The following is a 19544-nucleotide window of genomic DNA, read 5'->3' as shown; positions in this document are numbered from 1 at the left end:
CATCATGCACTGTGGAAGCAGGTCAAAGCATTCTCGAGTATAAATACGTAGCTATAATGCATGTAGGTGATTTTTGAACTAATATTTCATATCGATATACTGTACAATGGTTACATACTGTTAAAACTAATCGTGGTATTTATATCTTCGTAAGACTGCTGACTCTATAGAACAGTGGCAAGGAAAACTACTTTACCATGCTCTGAGAGCCCTCTGGTCGGGAGCATTTCCGTTGTGTTGTGGCTTTATTTCGCTGTGTTGTGGCTTTATTTGCATTGTGGCTTATTTCCGTTGTGGCTTGTTTCCGTTGTGTTGTGAACTTATTTTTGCTTTCTAAATTCCGTTGTGTTGTGCACTACTGGGCCACCATAGTTCCGTTTGGTGTCATTAGCCACGTTTCTATTAGACTACCCTTCAAATTGCGCAAATTGAAATTGCGAATTCAAAATACGCCCAATGGAAACACATCAATTTCGCAAAAACTCCCATTTATCGCATAAAGGTTTTTACGCTCGCATGAGGTGGTTTTTCAGGCAATTCGAAAAATAAATATTTCGCAAAATTGCAATGGAAACAGTTTTTGCGCATTTACAGGTCAGCTGACGTAGATGACGCAGTGTGTTTGGACAGAATACGAAACAGAATTCTTTATTAAATTCATAAAAGACAAAAGAATTACAGGAATAATGGATTCTAAGCCTCAAATAAATGCCACAATCAAGACCTCGAAGCAGATATGAGGGAGAAACACCCAGAAACACCTCATATGTGCCGCTTTAAAGTATAATAAGGGTCGTTCCTTACTATTAATGCTTGGAAAACACATCTCCTTCGATTAATAATAATGGTTAGTGCAGTGGCTGGGATATAGTACATAAACCTACCAACGTCCGTTACCATGGTTTTAGGAATGATTTTACTTATCGCGAGAGGAAAAATGAAGTTTTAGTCGAATAACATCAGTTAATGGAAACGCCGTCATTTCGCAATAGTTTTGGTGTGTGTCTCTGCCCGTGTCCTGGTTTTCCTGTTTTTGCCTCACCTTCTGGATTTGTCTGTTTGTTGGATTGCCTGCCTGTGTATGACCTTTGCCTGGATTTTGACTGCGATTCTGAATAACACTTTAAATAAACTGCATTTGGATCCTCAACCTTCTTGTCTCGGAGCAGTTCATAACAACTACTATCTACAGGTTCATAATTAACATGAATAATGCATAATTTATAATAAAAGGTAATGGTAACCCACTAGTAATGACTCAAGTATTACTACATCATTCTAAAGGAACTACTAATTATTTGGATCAGTATTTTAAAGTGAAAAACATGATAACTACCTAATATTGACTGAAGTCATTGTAAGATTTTGAGATTTTTGTAAGATTTTGAATAGCAATTCCTTCCAATGGATTTGTTAACACATTAGTCATTACTAGTGTGTTCCCATGATCTTCACTTTAGAATACTGATCCAAATATGTAGTAGTTCCTTTAGAAAGATGTAGTAACACTTGATTCATTACTATCCAAAACCTTACAAAAGCCTTAAAAGCTTACAATGACTTCAGTCAATATTAGGTTGTTATCATGTTTTTCACTTTAGAATACTGATCCAAATTATTAGTAGTTCCTTTAGAAGGATGTAGTAACACTTGATTCATTACTAATGGGCTACCATTACCTTATATTAAACATTGTGCATTCTAAATATTTATTAACCTGTATATAGTTCTTATAGTCTTCAGTGAGGTATGAAAAATAGTTATTGATTAGCTAATAGTGAACTACCACATCCGACTGAGCGCTATTACTTACTAATTCGTTAATCAGAGTTTCTTGTTAGTTAATAGTAGTTACTAGAGTGTTACTAATGCATTACTCATTTGTTCCTGTGTAGTTATTCATTAATGAAGGAACAGTATTCTAAAGTGTTACCCTCCATTCTTTTAGAAAGATTAAAAGAACAGCATTTATTTGAAATAGAAATCTTTTGAAATATCTGTCCTCACTTTGACTTTTGATCAATTTAATGCATCTTTGCTGAATATAAGATTATTAATTTATTTTCTTTAAAAAACTCTTGATAATGGACAGTATTGATAGCTACATGTATTGATAGCACATTTTAGAAATGAAACTGGTAAATAAAGGTGATGACACTGAACATATTAATTGTCATTGATTAAACACAATAAAACTATCGTAATTATTTCATGATTTCAATATTTTCAAAAACATTTTGAAATAATTCCTATTTCAACGAATTCGATTTGTAATAATTTCTACATCTCTAAAGTTGTTCTTAAAAAAAAGAAAAATATTTTTTTTTGTATTATTATATACTTATACTTTATATACTTATATAGTATATAAAAGTATATATATATATATATACTTGCACTGAAAAACAGTATTGCTCTGAAGCGAGAAATGACAAATGTCCAGTTTTCTAGTTGTGATTAGAACATTATTTAAAAGGGTACGAGGAGTACAACATTCACCTAACCTCATTATTATTTGCAATATAACTTTCTTTGAACGTTTATTTGTAATATTCCAAGAAGGTTAACGTTAACATTCATCAAGTACAAATAACATCACAAGGATGTTCTAAAACAAAATGGTGTTCTCAGAATGTTTTCTCTCAACGTTATGAGAATGTTCATCAAGTAAAAACATTAAAAAAAAAAGATGTTCTAAGAATGTTTCTCTCAACATCATGAGAACTCACACCATTTATTAATAATGTTATAAGAATGTTCTATAAATGTTATTTAAAGAATGTTTTATCTTAACATTTTGTTCCCTGTTAAGTGGGATCCCTTTACGACTGTACTAAAAACACTGATTAATAGATGGCAGAATGTGACTTGATAACCTTCACTTTTACCATCACTGAATCCCAGCATACGATCCATCCACAGATGTCATTTAGAGACACGACATTCCAGTCCATTGTTGTCCAGCAGCTGCATGGCACAGTGTGTCTTATATCTTCATGTGTTTTACGGGGCGAACGGGGACTGACAATGTGTCAGAGAGACAGAGAACTGGTGTAATAGCATCGCACACATTCCTTCCCCTTGTTCTGCCGCGTTGATTGCTTCCTCTCTCTTTACTGGATGTGTTAAACGCACACAGTGGCGAGAGACAAAGAGATGCTTGACCTTTGAACTCTGACTAAAAGCAAGCCTAATCTTAAGTTAGCATCCTTGGTTTTTGTCATTGTCTTTTCCCAGACAGAGAATGAATGCAACTTTGGTACCGGGGTCAGAGCCGTTCAACAGTTCTCCGTTTACCAATAGATGTGAGTTTCTCTCTCTCTCTCTGTGTGTGTGTGTACGTGTTCCTCTCTATTCACGCAGACACACAGCCCACCCAGGGAAGGTTGTGCTGAGTGTCTGTTGACCCCTTTTTCACCTTTGCTAAACACTGCAATTATCTCCCTTCAGCTCTTTACAGGGAAGGAACACAGATTACTTGGATCTTTGTATCTCAAGTTTGCATAAATGAAAGCAGGGTGCCGGGTATTTCTCTTGAGAAGTCCCAGTTTTGAATTACTCTTTCCCTTCCCACTTGTCAGTTAGTGTTCTCACTGTGTAACCCAGACCAGTGCTGGTGAAAGATGAGAATAGAGAGCTGCACTTCCTGTAAAAAATCTACATAATATTGTTGTGTACTGTATATCTCTACTTTTAGCTTGCACAGTACCCTCAAAAGTGCAAGGTGTGAAAGGTGCTTAACATGCGCACTGAAGGTATTTTCATGTACCCATTTTGGGGTAGACAAGATACAAAGGTCTCCTTTTAGGGTACTAAAAATATTAATGACATTAATGCTGAATTCACAGCTTTCAAGGCTCAGATTGATGCTGATGAATATACTGCATATATAGCACAATTAATTCTAAATTCTTCATACTTTCATTGGAGGTACTAGATGAGAAATCTTCATTTTTATATATTCACACTACCATTCACACGTCATTTTAAATGCTCACCCAGGTTGCATTTATTTGATCAAAGATACAGAAAATACAGTACTATTGTGAAATATGATTATTATTTGATGCTCAAGAAACATTTATTATTATTTTCAGTGTTGAAAACAGTTGTTCTGCTTAATATTTTGGTTGTGATACATTTAACTTTTGAACGTGTACAGTCATTGTCAGAATTATATTGGGCACCCTTGGTAATATGATCAAAGAAGGGTGTAAAAATAAATCTGCTTTGTTTATCCTTTTTATCTTTCATTTAAAAATATCTTCTAATCTTTCACTGAAATTAAAGGGATAGTTCACTTTGAAATTAAATTTTGGTATGTTTTAGCTTACCTCAAGGGCATCCAAGATGTAGGTGTCTTTGTTTCAATTTTGATATTTTTAGGTCAAACCGTTCTTGTCTGCCAGTCTTATAATGCAGGTCTATGGTCACTGTCTCAAAGAGCATGCAGAGTCCAAATTAAACAATTCCCCATCGTCCAAATTAAACAGTTCCCCATCGTAAGTACACATTGATGGCCTAAGACACGAAACAAGCGGTTTGTGTGAGAAAACGAACAGTATTTATATCGTTTTTACCTCTTATACACAGCCACGTCCAAGTGATCTGAGGGCGCGCGCGCATCCTGGTGTGTGACGTGTACGCAGACTGGTGCATAGATATATCAGCGCTATCTCACGACCAATTCGTACAAATTCGTACGAGTGATAAGAAAGTGGCTAATTCGTACGAATTCGTACGACCTCACTCGTACGAATTTGTATGATTTGTCTAAACCCACGTGATGGGTAGGTTTAGGGGCGGGGTCAGGGGTAGGTCATTCGTATGAATTCATACGAATTGGGCAATTCGTAAAATATGTACGATTTAGCAAAAATCGTACGAATTCGTACGAGTGAGGTCGTATGAATTCGTACGAATTAGCCACCTCGTAGAATTCGTACGAATTGCCGTGAGATCAGGCTGGATATATACACTAGATGTCGCCTTGTCTATGGCAGTTCATTGGAACGAATGTCTTTAAGGCGACATCTAGTGTATATATCTATGCACCAGTCTGCGTACACGTCACACACCAGGATGGTTTGACCTAAAAATATAAAAACTGAAACTACTGCGGAAAAAAAGACTTTAAGCTAAAACATACCAAAATTTAATTTCAAAGTGAACTATCCCTTTAAACTAAATGTTTTTCTCTAGGAACATGAAATTGTTTAGCTATGACTTCTTGTTTCACAGGAGTATAAGGCCAAATTCCCTTAATCCTCCATCACAATGAGTAAAACTGAAGAATACAGTTCTGATGTGCATCAAAAGATTGTTGAGCTTCACAAAATAGCATCACATTTTTAAAGCATAAAAAATTCTCATTAAGAAGTTTCAATCAACTAAAGATGTTACGGATCTGCCTGGAAGAGGACATGTGTCTATATCGTCCTAATGCACGGTGAGGAGGAGAGTTTGAGTAGTCAAAGACTCTTCAAGGATCACACCTGGAGAATTGCAGAAATTAGTAGAGTCTTGAGGTCAGAAAGCCTCAAAACAAAAAAATCAAACAGCGCCTTCATCACCGCATGTTGTTTTGGAGGGTTTCAAGAAAAATCATCCTTGCTCATCCAAAAACTCCAGCACATTCAGTTGTCAGACAGAACTGGCAGCAAACCCACTCTGGTGCAAACAGGGATAAAAAGTACCCCATGTGTATGATTAAGTATACCGTTGTATCTTTAATGTTGTGGGCCTATTTTTCTTGCTGGAGGTCCTGGACATCTTGTTCAGATTCATGGCATCATGGATTCTAGCAAATCCCAACAGATAAAAAAATCTAAACTTGACAGCCTCTGCTAGAAATCTTATAATGGGCCATGGTTGGATCTTTAATCAGGACAATGATCCAAAACAAACATCAAAATCACTGGATCACTGAGCACAAAATGAAGCTTCTGTCAACCTGAACCCTATAGAAAACTGAGGAGTGCACCAACATGGACCTGGGAATTTGAAGGGTATGTAGGAATAGTGTCTGATCTCTTGTCAGATGTTCTCCAAACTCATCCCCCCTTCCCATTTTCATGTTAATTGTTAGTTAATTGTGAGAATTAGACCCTAATCCAAAGTGTGACCCTTTTTTAATTATTATTAATGATCTAATAGTAATTTATGAAGCTGCTGAGAAGCAATAACAAAAAAGCCATTATTCAATTAGAAATATTTAAGAAATATATCTCATTTCTTGGTATTTTATTGGAGGAATAATGTGGTTCACACCTTTTATGAAATATTTACAGACCCTTTTATGATGTTAATCCCTCAAAGGAAGACATATACATGGCAACATAATTTGCACAATGAGGTAGACAGATACAACTAAAATAGCTTATTAGATGTGTGAAAAATTATAACTGAATAAATGATAGCACTTAAAGAGAATAACTTAAATTAAAATTAGTACCTGTACAATTAAAAAAACAACAACATTTAATTACATATCAATCCATAAAATACAGCTATGTAAAGCAGTAATGAAGTTGTCTTGTACACACAAACAATTTAAAATATAAAATGCCCAGTAAAGTGGAACTAGGAGTAATGTTTACATGTACAGTAGCAGAATAACCAGTAAAGATTTGTTTTTGTTCTTCCTCTTTTTGTGCTTGTATTCCAGTCCAAAGTCATAATTCCAAATAAGCGTTAGCCAACAGCTGTGACTACAGTAATGTAATTTCAGCTAAGGCTTCCAGTAGTGTTGAAGCAAGTCAGGCACTTATTCACACAGCAGTCTGATTTATTTACAATCCCTCATAAGTTTGAACAGCACCATCACCTGCAGCCGCAGGACTCCACCACCATATCTTCATATTGCTTGTACACGACGTTATTTCCAGCGTCGATGTACAGGATGCTGATGGGACTGAGTTTGGAAGGGACACAACAGCTGGGCGGCATGTTGCTGGGGTTCATGGAGTTCATTAGAGTTTGTATGATGGCGTGATTGGTTGGCTCCAGGTGAGAGCGGAGGGGGAAGTCACACATGCCCTCACAGTGATACGCCTCATAGTCTAATGGAGCAATGATCCAGTCGTCCCAACCCAACTCCCTGAAATTCACCTGCAAGTGCTTTTTGCTGCACCTAGATTTGGACTTTTTGCCGTGCCTCTTGCCATGGCGGCCGGGTAGAGTTGTCCGTCTGCTCCGTCGGGATTTCAAGTGAGGTCCTTTTTCCTTCCCAGGACTATCCAGACCCCACAGTTTAATCTTCTCCCTCTTTTCATAGAAAATGCTTTGTCTCTTTTTTGACCTTGTGAAAACAACCAGTATGGCTTTCTTTAGTTGCGGGCGGCCATGTCTGTGAAATCCAAGATATTGCAAGTCGATTTCCCTCTCAGGATTATCTAGCGTCGCCTTGAGCTCCAAACAGAAACGGGTCCCGTGAGAGTGGTGCTGACGTTTCTTAAAAGTCTCCCATACGTCGAAAACCTCCCATTTTGGTTTATGTGCATCCTCCAGATCCAAGGTTTTGGAGTCAAGCACAGTGTGTGACTGACAGGAGAGCAGCTGTATCTCCACTGGGCCCGTCTCTGATGCTCGGAACGTCCCGGAGATCTTTGTGTATATCCTCAGTTCGGCACCCAAGAGCTCCACGTTTTCAGAAAGGGTCGATACGTCGAATAAGTATTTCTGTCTCCACAGTGGGGAGTTCAAAAGGTCATCTGAAATAAAAGAGCACACATATTTAGTGACAGGCTGTACATTTATTTACAATGTCATTTAGAGAGCCATATTTTCACACATTTTCAACCAATTATGCTGAAATTTCTTTCTTTGATATAATTTGTAAAAGTTAGATTAAAAATTAAGTTACTTTTTAAATTATTATTTATTATTCTAAAGTAGGGTAACACTTTATTTTAAGGTGAAGTAGTTACACATTACTACATGTATTTGCTATAGTAATAATAGTAAATTATGCATTATTACAAGTTACTAAGCCTAAACCAAACCAAACCCTAACCATAACTCTACATTTAAATAAGTTAATTAATATTATTTGGTACTTATTTGAGCAAGTACAATGTAACTGTCACCTTATATATAAGTGTAACCTATGTGTAAAACAATACATTTGCATAATAATAAAATATTAATTTTATATATAGGCTGCTGTAGCTATTACTTATTTTGACACTTCATAAATAAAGACAAATTAATGTCTAGTTAATGTCTAATGCCCCTTTCTTTCCTATGGTCTGTTAGTATGGAAACTTTTAGAATGTAAAACGAATGTTTTTATTCTGTCAAGGAAAAAAATAAAAGTATGATAATGGAATTTCTATCATATTTTAAAAACAAAGTAATCAAACTAGACCTACTAAACAAACATATTTTACATTCTGGAGGATTATTTTCCTTTGCCACTTTAATCGCCAAAATCTAATAGCAAAATAATCGCATTTTCTCTGGGTGTTTTTATCTTAAACGCACCTGTGCTGTAATCATTCTGACACTCATTGAAAAGGGGAAAACTAATTTGGAAAAAGGCCATTTATGAAACCTAAAGTTATAGATCAGATTAAAAACAAATAAAAAAACTAACCTTGGCCCTCGTCCACAAAACTCGTTATAGTGTTTGCGGCTTTTGACGAGCGGAAAAAACTCGCGTTCAGTCCCAGTTTTTCAGCCGCGGAAAAGGTCTTGTAGATGGAGATCATGTAATCATGAGGTTCAATCGCATCCTTCATCCCCCGTTGTGACTGTATGGCTCCAGATAACAGTGATGCTGACAATATACTTTTGCCGTGTTTGGCTCTTCTGTGTCCATCAGACCTGGACACTTTCATCCCTTTGGATGCGTTTGGAAACACAGGATTCATTGAGTGGACACACAGAAAATGCAAAAGAAAAGTAAAAGTCAAAAATATCCCAGACACTCCACAAGCACACATCTTGTAGCCTAAATGCACAAGAAAAAAAGAAGGACCTGCTTGGGGAAAAACAGGAACACATCACATGTGTGTGTGTGGAGGAGCGCAGGCTGAGAGCAGCTCCCTCTGAAGAACAGCCTCCTTAAGTAGCCTATACCGTCATGACATTATTAGCTCCAACTCAATCCAAACAAGACTTCTACTCTTTACTACCCAGCTTTAACATATTACTGTCCTCCTTCATGTCCCTATAATTTAACATGCGTGATTTTAACAGTAAAACATGTCTAAGTAGAAACGTTTTTTATTTTATTGATTGATAAGGTTTAATAATCAGAGCCAAAGTAGGCTACAGTATCGCATACTATGAGAAACAAATGTTATCGTAGACTATGAGAAACAAAGACAAAAAAAAAAAAAAAGACAAAAAAAAAAGAAAGAAACAAAGAAAGAAAGACAGAAAGAAAGAAAAATCGTGATTGTGATTGACAGATTGTGTTTTTTCCCCCTCAGTTCTGCAGGTGTCAGCGTGAGGATTGAGCACCGTGGACTTTACCTCCCTCTAGTGGTGAAACGTGTTTTTTTTTTTCAATTCAGACAATAATTCAAGGTCCATAAAGCTCTTGATTCTAACTTGGCCTTATGAAAAAGTAACATAGGCCTAGTTCTTGTAATTGTTTAACTATAGCATTTGTTACAATAAGGATATAATTAAGGCAAGACCATTGATGGCTTTTCATTACAATACTAAGGCCAATGTTTAGACTTTTTTTTCTTTATTTTATCTAGCATTTGTTATGAAAAATAGCAACCTACACAGGTAGAAAAAATAGTAGCCTGATTTGTTTTAGTGTGGGCGGTCAGAGTACCAGCAACATGTGAGAAGTGCCAGTGAGCAAGAAAAAGTAAGGGTAGCCTATGCTACAGATTAAAATATAGAAGTGCGTACCGGTGTTGTGCCGAATTCTGAAATTGCTTACCCTACCTTAAAGGACAGAATTTTCCTTTGATGTATTTATTTATACTTTCAGATTTTATTTGTAGATACTTTAAGTCACCATGGAATCTTTGACAATTCTAAATGATAGACTAAAATATTTATCCATACACATTTTTTTAATTCATGTTCCTCATAATCTTTAAAGCTACACTGTGTAATATTTTAAGTTGATTTTTAGCAAAAAACACGTTGTTATTTCAAAATTATACAATTCTCATTAATGTGTAATCACTTCAACCAACTAATTAAGTATTCTCTTATATAATCTGCCATTTAGAATACATACGAGCGAGTTGCTTGAATGGCGGAAGCCATGTTGCGCATCCATCTTGAAAATACATTACACAAAGAGGGACATACAAGCTTCGCCTTTCGCGTTTTTAACCAAGCGGCAACCTCCCCGTCTCTCTCTGGAAACCAACACGGAAGTGAGTTAAACTTCAATTCATTGACTGGCCGCTTGAGGCTGGCTGCAGAAGTGAGTTAAATCTGTATCTCCCCCATGTTAAAATGACCAACTTTACAGCAGAAAAAAGCATGTTTACAGCCTGGTTCTCTATGTGGCTTTGGTCTATACAGCTAATTTTGCCCTTCATAACAACTGTGAGGGGGGGTGAATTTTTTTATAACTCATCCGTTTAGTTGATTAATATTTAAAGTTATGCATAATTAAGGGTGTGTCCACTTTTGAGTGACAGGTGGATTCCCGCTGATGTCAATGCTAGCTGTTTGTCTGCTGTTAGCAGCGTCACTACTCACTTCACCTCAGCAAATTTTAGCTGCTGCCACCTCTGCAGTGTTTGTGCTTTTTTCGGGATTATTTCATACAATTTAATACACCCATTACTTCGCCCACGGCTTAGGATTCCGTCGTTGTCGTCGAATATTGTTCGAGAGAACAACCAGCGCTGTATTTCAGTTGTTTTCCTCTGTGAACATGCACTTATGGATGTCTTACAATTTTGTTGGTTTTTGGAGTTTTCAGATTTAAAAACGTCTATAGATATAAAGGCTCGTTCGTTCTGCTCTCACGGAACAGATTGATTATAATATGCTTATGTACCGTCAGATGAAATCCTGCAGGTGTCGGCGCTTTCTCCGTCCATGCTATAAATGCACATCCTTGAATGAGTGCGGATTTCTAGCACATTTACTTGAACTTCATAGGTAATATATCTATGGTTTAACCCATTTGAATTTAAAATGGACTGAATAAGCTCTCTACGAACTTGACGAGCGATGCCGCGCTGACGGACCAACTGTTAACATTATGCACATAAATCACTGTCACACACACTCTCTCAGAGTAATAGTTACTGTATAATACATTTTCAACTAGCAGAATAGTACGGAATCACGATACACAGTCTCACTTGTAGCCTTGTCTTTTAATAATATTTCGAAGGGCAAAAACAGGAACTTTTAATTGGCTTTACATCATCAACTGTCACTTTAGCGTGAGGCCCTGTGCAGTCCTTATATACTGTCTATGGTGCAGTCGCAGACTTGGTACTTTCAGTAGCATATAGCATTACCTCCCAAGCCTGAGCTAACCCGATCACGTCGAGCAGTGAGCCGCGAGCGCGTGGTTTCAGATAGCCAGGCTCCTCCAGCTCCTCCAACTCTTTGCCCATTTTCTGTTATCCGAGAGTGACGCAAGGTGACGCGAGGCCAAGATGGCGACGGCCGACTCAGCCCACTTTAGGCTTCAAAAATGCTCTTTAGAAACCTACGGGTGACGTCACGGACACTACGTCCATATTTTTTTACAGTCTATGGTTTTTACATGCAGTGGCACCATGACGAATGCGAGAGGGAGATTTGCTCGCATTTGCCGGCAGATTTGAAATAATACGGCCACCGTAGGAGTTAAAACGCCCTCGGAATGGGAGGAGCCAGAAAGTAATATTCAGTTGGTAGTCATATACAATTTCACCGCTAGATGGGAGTAAATCCTACACAGTGTAGCTTTAACAAAATAACTTCCCCTACCTCTTGCAGCGACGTGTTAAAGGAGAACTCCGGTCAATTTTAACATTGAGTTCATTTTTTTGTAAATTTGGAGTGCTGTCAATACAGAGAACAACGACAAAAATCGGTGTTGCCTACACCAGTTTATCACCTTTTTAAAATTTGCACCCTGTTGACTTCAATGGGGCAAGTTTTAAACCTGCTTTTAGCCTCTTAACATCCTTTATGTGTCATTACAAGTGCCCAGCCAATGTGAGTGATTCCTAGAGTGAACACGGGTGAATCTGACGTCAGTAGATGTGAAAGATATGAATAAAAATTATGTTAATTCAGCCAGCGCAAATACCTGTATTTTCTTCCTGTTTTCGGGCGAAGTCCGAAGTAGTCGATTGTCTAGTTCACTCGCGTGATAACCTATGCGCGTGAACTCGACAATCGACTACTGTGGACTTCGATCGAAAACAGGAAGAAAATACAGGTATTTGCGCTGGCTGAATTAACATCATTTTTATTAATATCTTTCACATCTACTGACGTCAGATTCACCCGTGTTGACTCTGAAGGAATCACTCACATGGCTGGGCACTTGTAATGACACATCAAGGATGTTAAGAGGCTAAAAGCAGGTTTAAAACTTGCCCCATTGAAGTCAACAGGGTGCAAATTTTAAAAATAGGATAACACGGTGTAGGCAACACCGATTTTTGTCGTTGTTCTCTGTATTGACAGCACTCCAAATTTACAAAAAAATGAAAAATTGACCGGAGTTCTCCTTTAACTGGACTGAGGGCTAGACAAACTGTCACTCACATGAGATCACAGTAATAACAAACCATAATGATCCAATTGTTTCCTGATGGACAAAATCAAGTCCCGCCCAACATTAGTTTCACAACTTTGATTTTAATGGAAATGTTTGGTGTCTATATGTTCAAGAATTTAATGCAGAAAAAAGACAACATAAGTATGCTAGAACTTGATTTTATTGAGTATATAAGAAAGCATATAAATGTGTCATATTCCAAAGTAATGGGAATAGATTTAAATAAAGATAAAGAAAAACGTTTGTTAAAAGTAACAGTTGTTATTGTACAGATTTAGAATAGTTGTAGCTCATAATCATATGGGAAAACAACAGAAGTATAGACAAAGGCAAATCATTTGAAGACGAGGTTATATATATTATATGTATAAGAGTGCACTTCTTCATTGGTTCTAGAGTCCCCTGAGCAGGAGGAGTAAACCACTCAACAACATGAGCAGATACACAGATGGTGACGAGATAGCTGGACTGGAGCCAGAACCATTGCCCATAGTGACAACTACAGAAGACGGGGTTGTAGGTGATCTGAGCGTAAAAGATCTGGACTCAGCTTTCCATTCATTTAGAGTAAAGGCCAACTTCAAGTTATCACCTTTAGGAGAAGTACAGAGAGAGAAATTATCATAAATGCTTCAAATAACAAGTGACATTGGCCCTCAAAAAATCTAAATCATATAGGCTAATAGAGACGACCCACCACTTGTGAAGATGGCTAAGTCAGTGTAATTGGCCCAGCAGCCACTGAACGGGATGGTGGTGTTTCCGGAAAGCCCCTCTGTTGGATTCCCGTTAGCATCTTTGAGCACAGCTGAGATGGTTAGAGTCGTCACACCCACGGACACACAGTCACCCTGGAAACAGACACACACAAAAAAGATGCTCTGCTTATTCGATACCAGGTGTGGTTTCCTAGTAATCAATCACCTAGGTAGGGTTACACCAGTCATTCATAAGTTCTTAATTAAAGGGTCATAAAATCCCCCTGTTTTAGGACTGGTCGTTCACACCTAACATCTAAAAAAAGACTCAAGAAATGGGTGTATAAAGCTGTGGAAAAGTGGGAGTGTAGAGGGAGGGAAGAGGGCAGACAACATCTAATAAAATACAGACCTACAACACACCCATTGTACAGACAAATGAATATTAAAATATGAGTGGAGAAAGAAAAACAACAGAGTTGGGGGCACATGCTGCATTTTAAACATATAACCCTTTGACAACAAACGCACAAAAAAAAACGTATCATTAGAGACTACTAACAATGATCATGAACAAATCAAATGAGTAAGAGCATTTAAAAGGTCTAATAATATTTCCATTAAATTCACGAGCACTGCAATCTCTGAATAAATGACACGAGTCAGTTTAACAAAGGCATAAGTTGTAACTTTATGCCCCTTTACATCAAAACTGTGCTCCTTGCGCACAGCTGGTGTCACCGGCCCCTGAAAACTTGCATCAGATATTCTTAATGAAATCTCACCGCTGCGTCCAGAGCCATGATGCTGGGCTGCACGCTGAGGGGTCCGAGTGACGATCCGGCCACTGGCTGGACCACCACCATCAGGGATGATACCGTCTTGACCGTCTCCACCTGCTGGTCTTCACGGGTCACCTCCTGAGTGGCCACCTGAGAGAGAGACCTTACAGTTCAAATAAGGAAAAGCATGTTGTGTGCTTTACTATACTGCAGGGGTGTCCAAACTCGGTCCTGAATGTCCACTGTCCTGCAGAGTTTAGGTCCAACTTGCCTCAAAACACCTGCTGGAAGTTTCTAGTAAGACATCGATTAGCTGGTTAATGTGTGTTTCATTGAGGTTGGAGCTAAAATCTGCAGGACAGTGGCCCTCCAGGAGCAGGTTCGAACACCCCTGCTGTACAGCATCTATTATTGGATCTTATTCTGATAAAAATTCAAAGGGATATTCGGGGGTTCAGTAGAAGTTAAGCTCAATGAACAGCATTTGTGAAAGTGTTTCATCCCTCATTTTCTTTAAAAAAGCAAAAATTGCCTGCTCACACAGACATCACACGTCATCAGCGCGTTCCGTAAGGCTATGCAGAGTTGTAGACAGACTGTCACAGAGCGAATGAACAGCAGCCACATTTTACAGTTCCTCCTGAACCAAAACAATGAGCTTATGCTGCGTTCATGCCATCGTAATTGTCATTACAAGATGGCAACCCGTGACCGTCTAACCGGAGCTGTTCATGCCCTCAGACTCGGATTTATGCGTTTCTATGTCAACACGTCCAAATGAATCTGTAGCAGTCAGGTGGTACAGGTCAGTTCATTATTTTTGTAATGTTATGAGCTTTCAGACATGAGGTAATTTAACGCCATCTCTCATCTTGTGACGTTTTGCAGACTCTGCCATATGCTTTCATGTGTTCTGAAGGAGGTGTGGCTTTGGAGAGGCTCTGAAGGGAGGGTGGGATTTCATGCTTTCAAACCTAGCTTGCTAATTGCTAGCCTCTCTGAAATTGCCTTCCCTACCTTTAAGTCATGACGTATCGAATACTGTTTCCAGGTCCAGGTTTATTCATATCACACATTAAATCAAAGCTTTTAAAAACAGTTTACACCAAAGTCTCTGGGCTTCCGTTCACTGCCATTGTAAGTGCCTCACAGTAACCCAGATTTTTGCTTTAATTTGTACTGAACGCAGGATATTGATTTAAATATCAACTTTTTTGTATATGTATCAATTAAAATTCCCAGATGCTGCTTGACATCATCATAACATTTTGAAATGTTAGTGAGTTTGGTCATGTGATCTGATTAGCATCTTACGTCGTTCCAGGTGGGGTCACTGGAAGAGGGTGGAGGAGGGATGATGCCCAGGGATGACACATTGAAGCCGATGGACTGACTCAGATTGCCTGAGACAGCAGCGCGGCCCAGATCGTCAGCAATGTTCTTCAGGGCCGCAAACTGTTGGTCTTCTGCAGATGGTTTATAAATATTAAGACATTGTATTGTGATCTAAACGTTGTATTTATCATTTATTTTATTCTTGCTCTCACCAGTGGTGCTGTTGGTGGATGTCTGAACAGGGGGCTCCCTGATCTCCACCTGCACCGTCAGTCCTGTCGAACGCCTCCTTCTAGCATTAGTACCCTCACGGACGATGTTGGTGATTCGAATCTTGTTCGCCGGTATTTTCAGAAGTAAAGCCAGATTTCTTATCAGTTTTTCCCCGAAGAACTCCGCCTCAGTCATGGCTGGGAGGTTGAAGGCCAGGAACAAAACCGGAGAGGTGCGGATTTGGACCGGCTCTGAGCCACGAAGAAGTATGTTCAGCATTTTGTAGTCCTGGTCAAAGAAGTTGGAGCCGTGACTGGAGTTGAAACTGGGAACGTATTGCCCTGAGAAGCACAGAGAGGAATCAAAGTAAGAATTGTTGTTTAGGTTGAAAAATGGTCTTCTGGCCTGCAGAGGGAGCTGTATTAACTTGCATTATTGTGCTGTACTCTACCTGTATAAGTTGGCTCACGCAGAGTGTAGTCAGTTTTGCCAGCATTCCACTCAGCATTTGTTGGACCAACCAAACTATTCTTAACGTACACATCCAGCCGCTGAGGGTTTGAGTAAAATACAGCAACCCTGACAACCTGAGAACAGAATATTACTGTAGTTAAGGTTCTACTGAAATAATATCAGTTAAAACTAAAAATTAAATGAAAACATGAAAAAAAGAAACATTAAATAAGTAGATACACACACACACACATACACACACACACACACACACACACACACACACACACACACACACACACACACATATATATATATATATATATATATATATATATGTATATAATTGCAGGTTTGCATTCACATTGATTTTGATGCAGTGTTGGATATATTTTGAGCATAATGTAGTTATTTATTTATTTAAGGATTCATTTCCAACTATCTCAACTTTTCTGGATCGTGTTTTGTAATTGATTGATATTGATTCATCAGTCAATTTATTTTTAATATTTAAAAGATACACAAAGTTCTGCACAATTCAGAAAAGTAATTTGAAAAAAATCTTAAAATAAATTAGAAGACAAAATGGAAATAAAATAATGTATTTTTAATAACATGATGCCGAATAATACCGATTAAAGATTTTTTTTTTTCAAATATGCCTTTTATTGTTCTAAATTTTGTATGACCTGTAGATGCTTACAGGTCAGTATAGTCTATTGTCAGTATAATTCATCTTACTAACCTCTGTAGGTCCAGCATTCAGTAACATAAGTCTCAGCTTCTGTGGTGTTGTGCTGGTGAAATAGATGTCAAAGGATTTATTAGTGGCCACAATGGCGTGGAAGAGAGATACTCGCTTCTGACACGTGTAGCCAGCGCACCAGCCGTGGTCTTGTGGGCCTGGAACAAGATATTCACAGTAAGATTAAAATTCAATAATACACAAACCTTAAACCTTTTCTGCTTTTATAAAATCCTAAATTATATTATGCATAAAATAGTAGGTGTTACAGGGGGAGGTAAGAGTCATACCATTCACCAAATCCACATATTTGTCCCCCAGGATGGCTACAGGTGAAAGACGCCTGGTCTCTGTGTCTGCGTCCAAACTTTCGATGACCAGCATCCTATAGTTGAGCCCAAAGCACTTGTAGCTCTGCCAGGTGTTCATGTACGTACAGGTGTCTCTGATCACTCCTGCACAGGTAAAACAGCCACGTCATACGTTAAAAGCAGCTCCATCATTTTAAGTTCTCTCTCTTAGATCACTGTAAATGTACTGTACCTTTGTAAGGAGCGATTTGATTCACAGGTATCCGGCTGCCGTTGAGAGAGGTGAGCATGACTTTTGGGATGCGGTAATCGCCCAGTCCGTGTCGGCGATCCCCGTTCCACTCGTACTCGGACTGGGGCACCACTGCTCCTACTGCACCCAGGAAACTGCCATCCAGATCTTTCAACATCGTCTTCTTCTTAGCATCACAGTCCATGTCCACACAGTCTGATGGGTTCACCTTGCTGAGATATAAGAGTGGAAAAAATTAACCAGTCACTTTTTGGTCATCCCGATATTGGTGTTCTCTCAGTCATACATTTTCAATGTTGTCTTCCTAATAATATTTCATACTTTTTTTTTTTCAGGGCTAATACTTTATTAACAGTATGGATGTACCAAAACTGATGAACATTAACATTTAAATACAATTTTTTAAATATAGTGTTAAAGGTTTCACGCCTATTTATGCTCAGCCTGGTGGCCAATCTTCACTGATTTCACATTCTGTCAGTAAGAGCAGAGTGTGAAGGTTGAAATAAATGTCCAGGTACTTACCCAGATTGTATCCAAAAAACATAAAACCACATATACATACATATATATATATATATATACTGTAAATATATATGCTTGCCTTGCATTATCATTGAACATTAAACTTAAGTATTCACTTAATCAACATCAGCAATATTGACGTACACAAAATTGGAAAAAAGTTTGATGTGTACCTACAACTATACATTATTTAAAGGTTTTCTATTTGTTAGGATATTGATATAGAAAATTAATGCATGCAAGGTCTGAGTTAAAAATAAATTATTTTGTTTTCCGTTCCAGATCTTTAACGTTTAATACCATTTAGTTGGCTAGTCTCACACCTCCCTAATTAACAGTGTTAACTTTGTGAATTGACATTGACTATAAGCTTTTGGTTTACCCCAGATCAGGCCGATGAATGTATGCCAGAGTGTCCTCTGTGCTGTTTATCTTGGCTATCCTCTCAACACTGATTGGATGTTGCAGATCCTCATTTCCCGGGTTGGTCATGAACATGTAATTTGTCTCTGTTGAGCACACGCTCTTGAACCCAACAAAAGTTGTGTCTGGAAAATAGAAACAGACAGTGTAAATAGATGGGGTTTTTTTGTATAATGAAAGTTTTAAACTGAAGAGTCTTACACATTTCGAAGGAATATGACTCACCAGAGACAGTCATTAGACCAGCTATGGCATTGTAGCTCATCAGTCCAGCGTGAGGCTTTTGTGGTGCATTATTGTGGTTAGATTCAAATGTCGGCCAGGAAATTCCAGACCTTCCACCTGTTGCACACAGAAAATGAGCTTAGAATAAGTACGGAAAATGGATCAATTACATTAAATACAATTATTCAGTAGTGCATAATTAATCTTTAATATGTATTGTACCATTGGGGGGGCGAGGGGCCCTGTGGCTTTTGCTGAGCTTAGCGTAGGTCATAGTTGTGGACAGACTGTCAAAACAGTTGAAGTTAGGGCTGCTGCCCACAATCAGGGCACCCTGTAGAGATGATTTTTAAAGAAAATTATAAAAAAATGAACAGAATGAGAATCCTTTATTCTTTTAAGGCCAATTAACACTTTACTGAGAGATGGTGACCAATGCTGACAGTCACCAGATTACAGTATGTAACTTCACAGACACTTCACAGGTAACACACTGACCCTACAAAGTGTCTGTTGCCGTCTGTCGGTGCAGTGTAAATTGGCATTTCGTTTTGACCGAAAAGACATATAGTGCATCCTCACCTGTACACGGACTATTTTGTCAGAGTATGTGTGGCTGAGCGAGGGAGGACTGTAGATGAGAGGCATGATACTCATTCCATTATCAATAAGACTCACGTTAGAAACTACTACGTTCATGGATACCTGGAAGTGAGGAGAGGAAAACATTAATGCTCATCAGACCAGTACAGTGCATTTGTATAACTAGAAATTAACAATTTATCTGACCAATAAAACACTTGGCTTTGCAGTTACTGTAGGTTATTATAGTAGGAACGAAGTTTGCAGATCATTTATCATAC

General features: G+C 38.2%; 2 protein-coding genes across 2 annotated transcripts in view; both read right to left on the bottom strand.

The window, feature by feature from the left end:
• Positions 1–6691: 6691 nt before the first annotated feature.
• gdf6b (growth differentiation factor 6b) lies at positions 6692–8945 on the bottom strand (the record flags this gene model as incomplete). Its single annotated transcript, XM_079879425.1, has 2 exons — positions 6692–7712; positions 8597–8945. The coding sequence occupies 2 exons, from the start codon at positions 8943–8945 to the stop codon at positions 6823–6825; spliced, it is 1239 nt and encodes a 412-aa protein (XP_079735551.1). The 3' UTR covers positions 6692–6822.
• A 3917-nt stretch (positions 8946–12862) lies between these two features.
• LOC307163474 (fibrocystin-L-like) overlaps positions 12863–19544 on the bottom strand; it is a gene marked incomplete at its 5' end in the record, with an annotated part of 49217 nt that continues 42535 nt past the window's right edge. The window contains 13 exons of the mRNA XM_079879510.1: positions 12863–13310; positions 13416–13569; positions 14202–14348; positions 15513–15664; positions 15746–16087; positions 16198–16333; positions 16945–17102; positions 17235–17399; positions 17488–17720; positions 18416–18581; positions 18682–18798; positions 18904–19015; positions 19264–19386. Of these exons, the coding sequence (XP_079735636.1) occupies positions 13111–13310; positions 13416–13569; positions 14202–14348; positions 15513–15664; positions 15746–16087; positions 16198–16333; positions 16945–17102; positions 17235–17399; positions 17488–17720; positions 18416–18581; positions 18682–18798; positions 18904–19015; positions 19264–19386 (2205 nt within the window). The 3' untranslated portion in view covers positions 12863–13110. The remainder of the gene's footprint in view (positions 13311–13415; positions 13570–14201; positions 14349–15512; positions 15665–15745; positions 16088–16197; positions 16334–16944; positions 17103–17234; positions 17400–17487; positions 17721–18415; positions 18582–18681; positions 18799–18903; positions 19016–19263; positions 19387–19544) is intronic.

The sequence above is a fragment of the Squalius cephalus genome, assembly GCF_949319135.1.
Source record: "Squalius cephalus genome assembly, chromosome: 8".
NCBI lineage: Eukaryota > Metazoa > Chordata > Actinopteri > Cypriniformes > Leuciscidae > Squalius > Squalius cephalus.
Note: the sequence above shows the minus strand (reverse complement) of the source record. Positions and strands in the feature narration are given on the sequence as shown.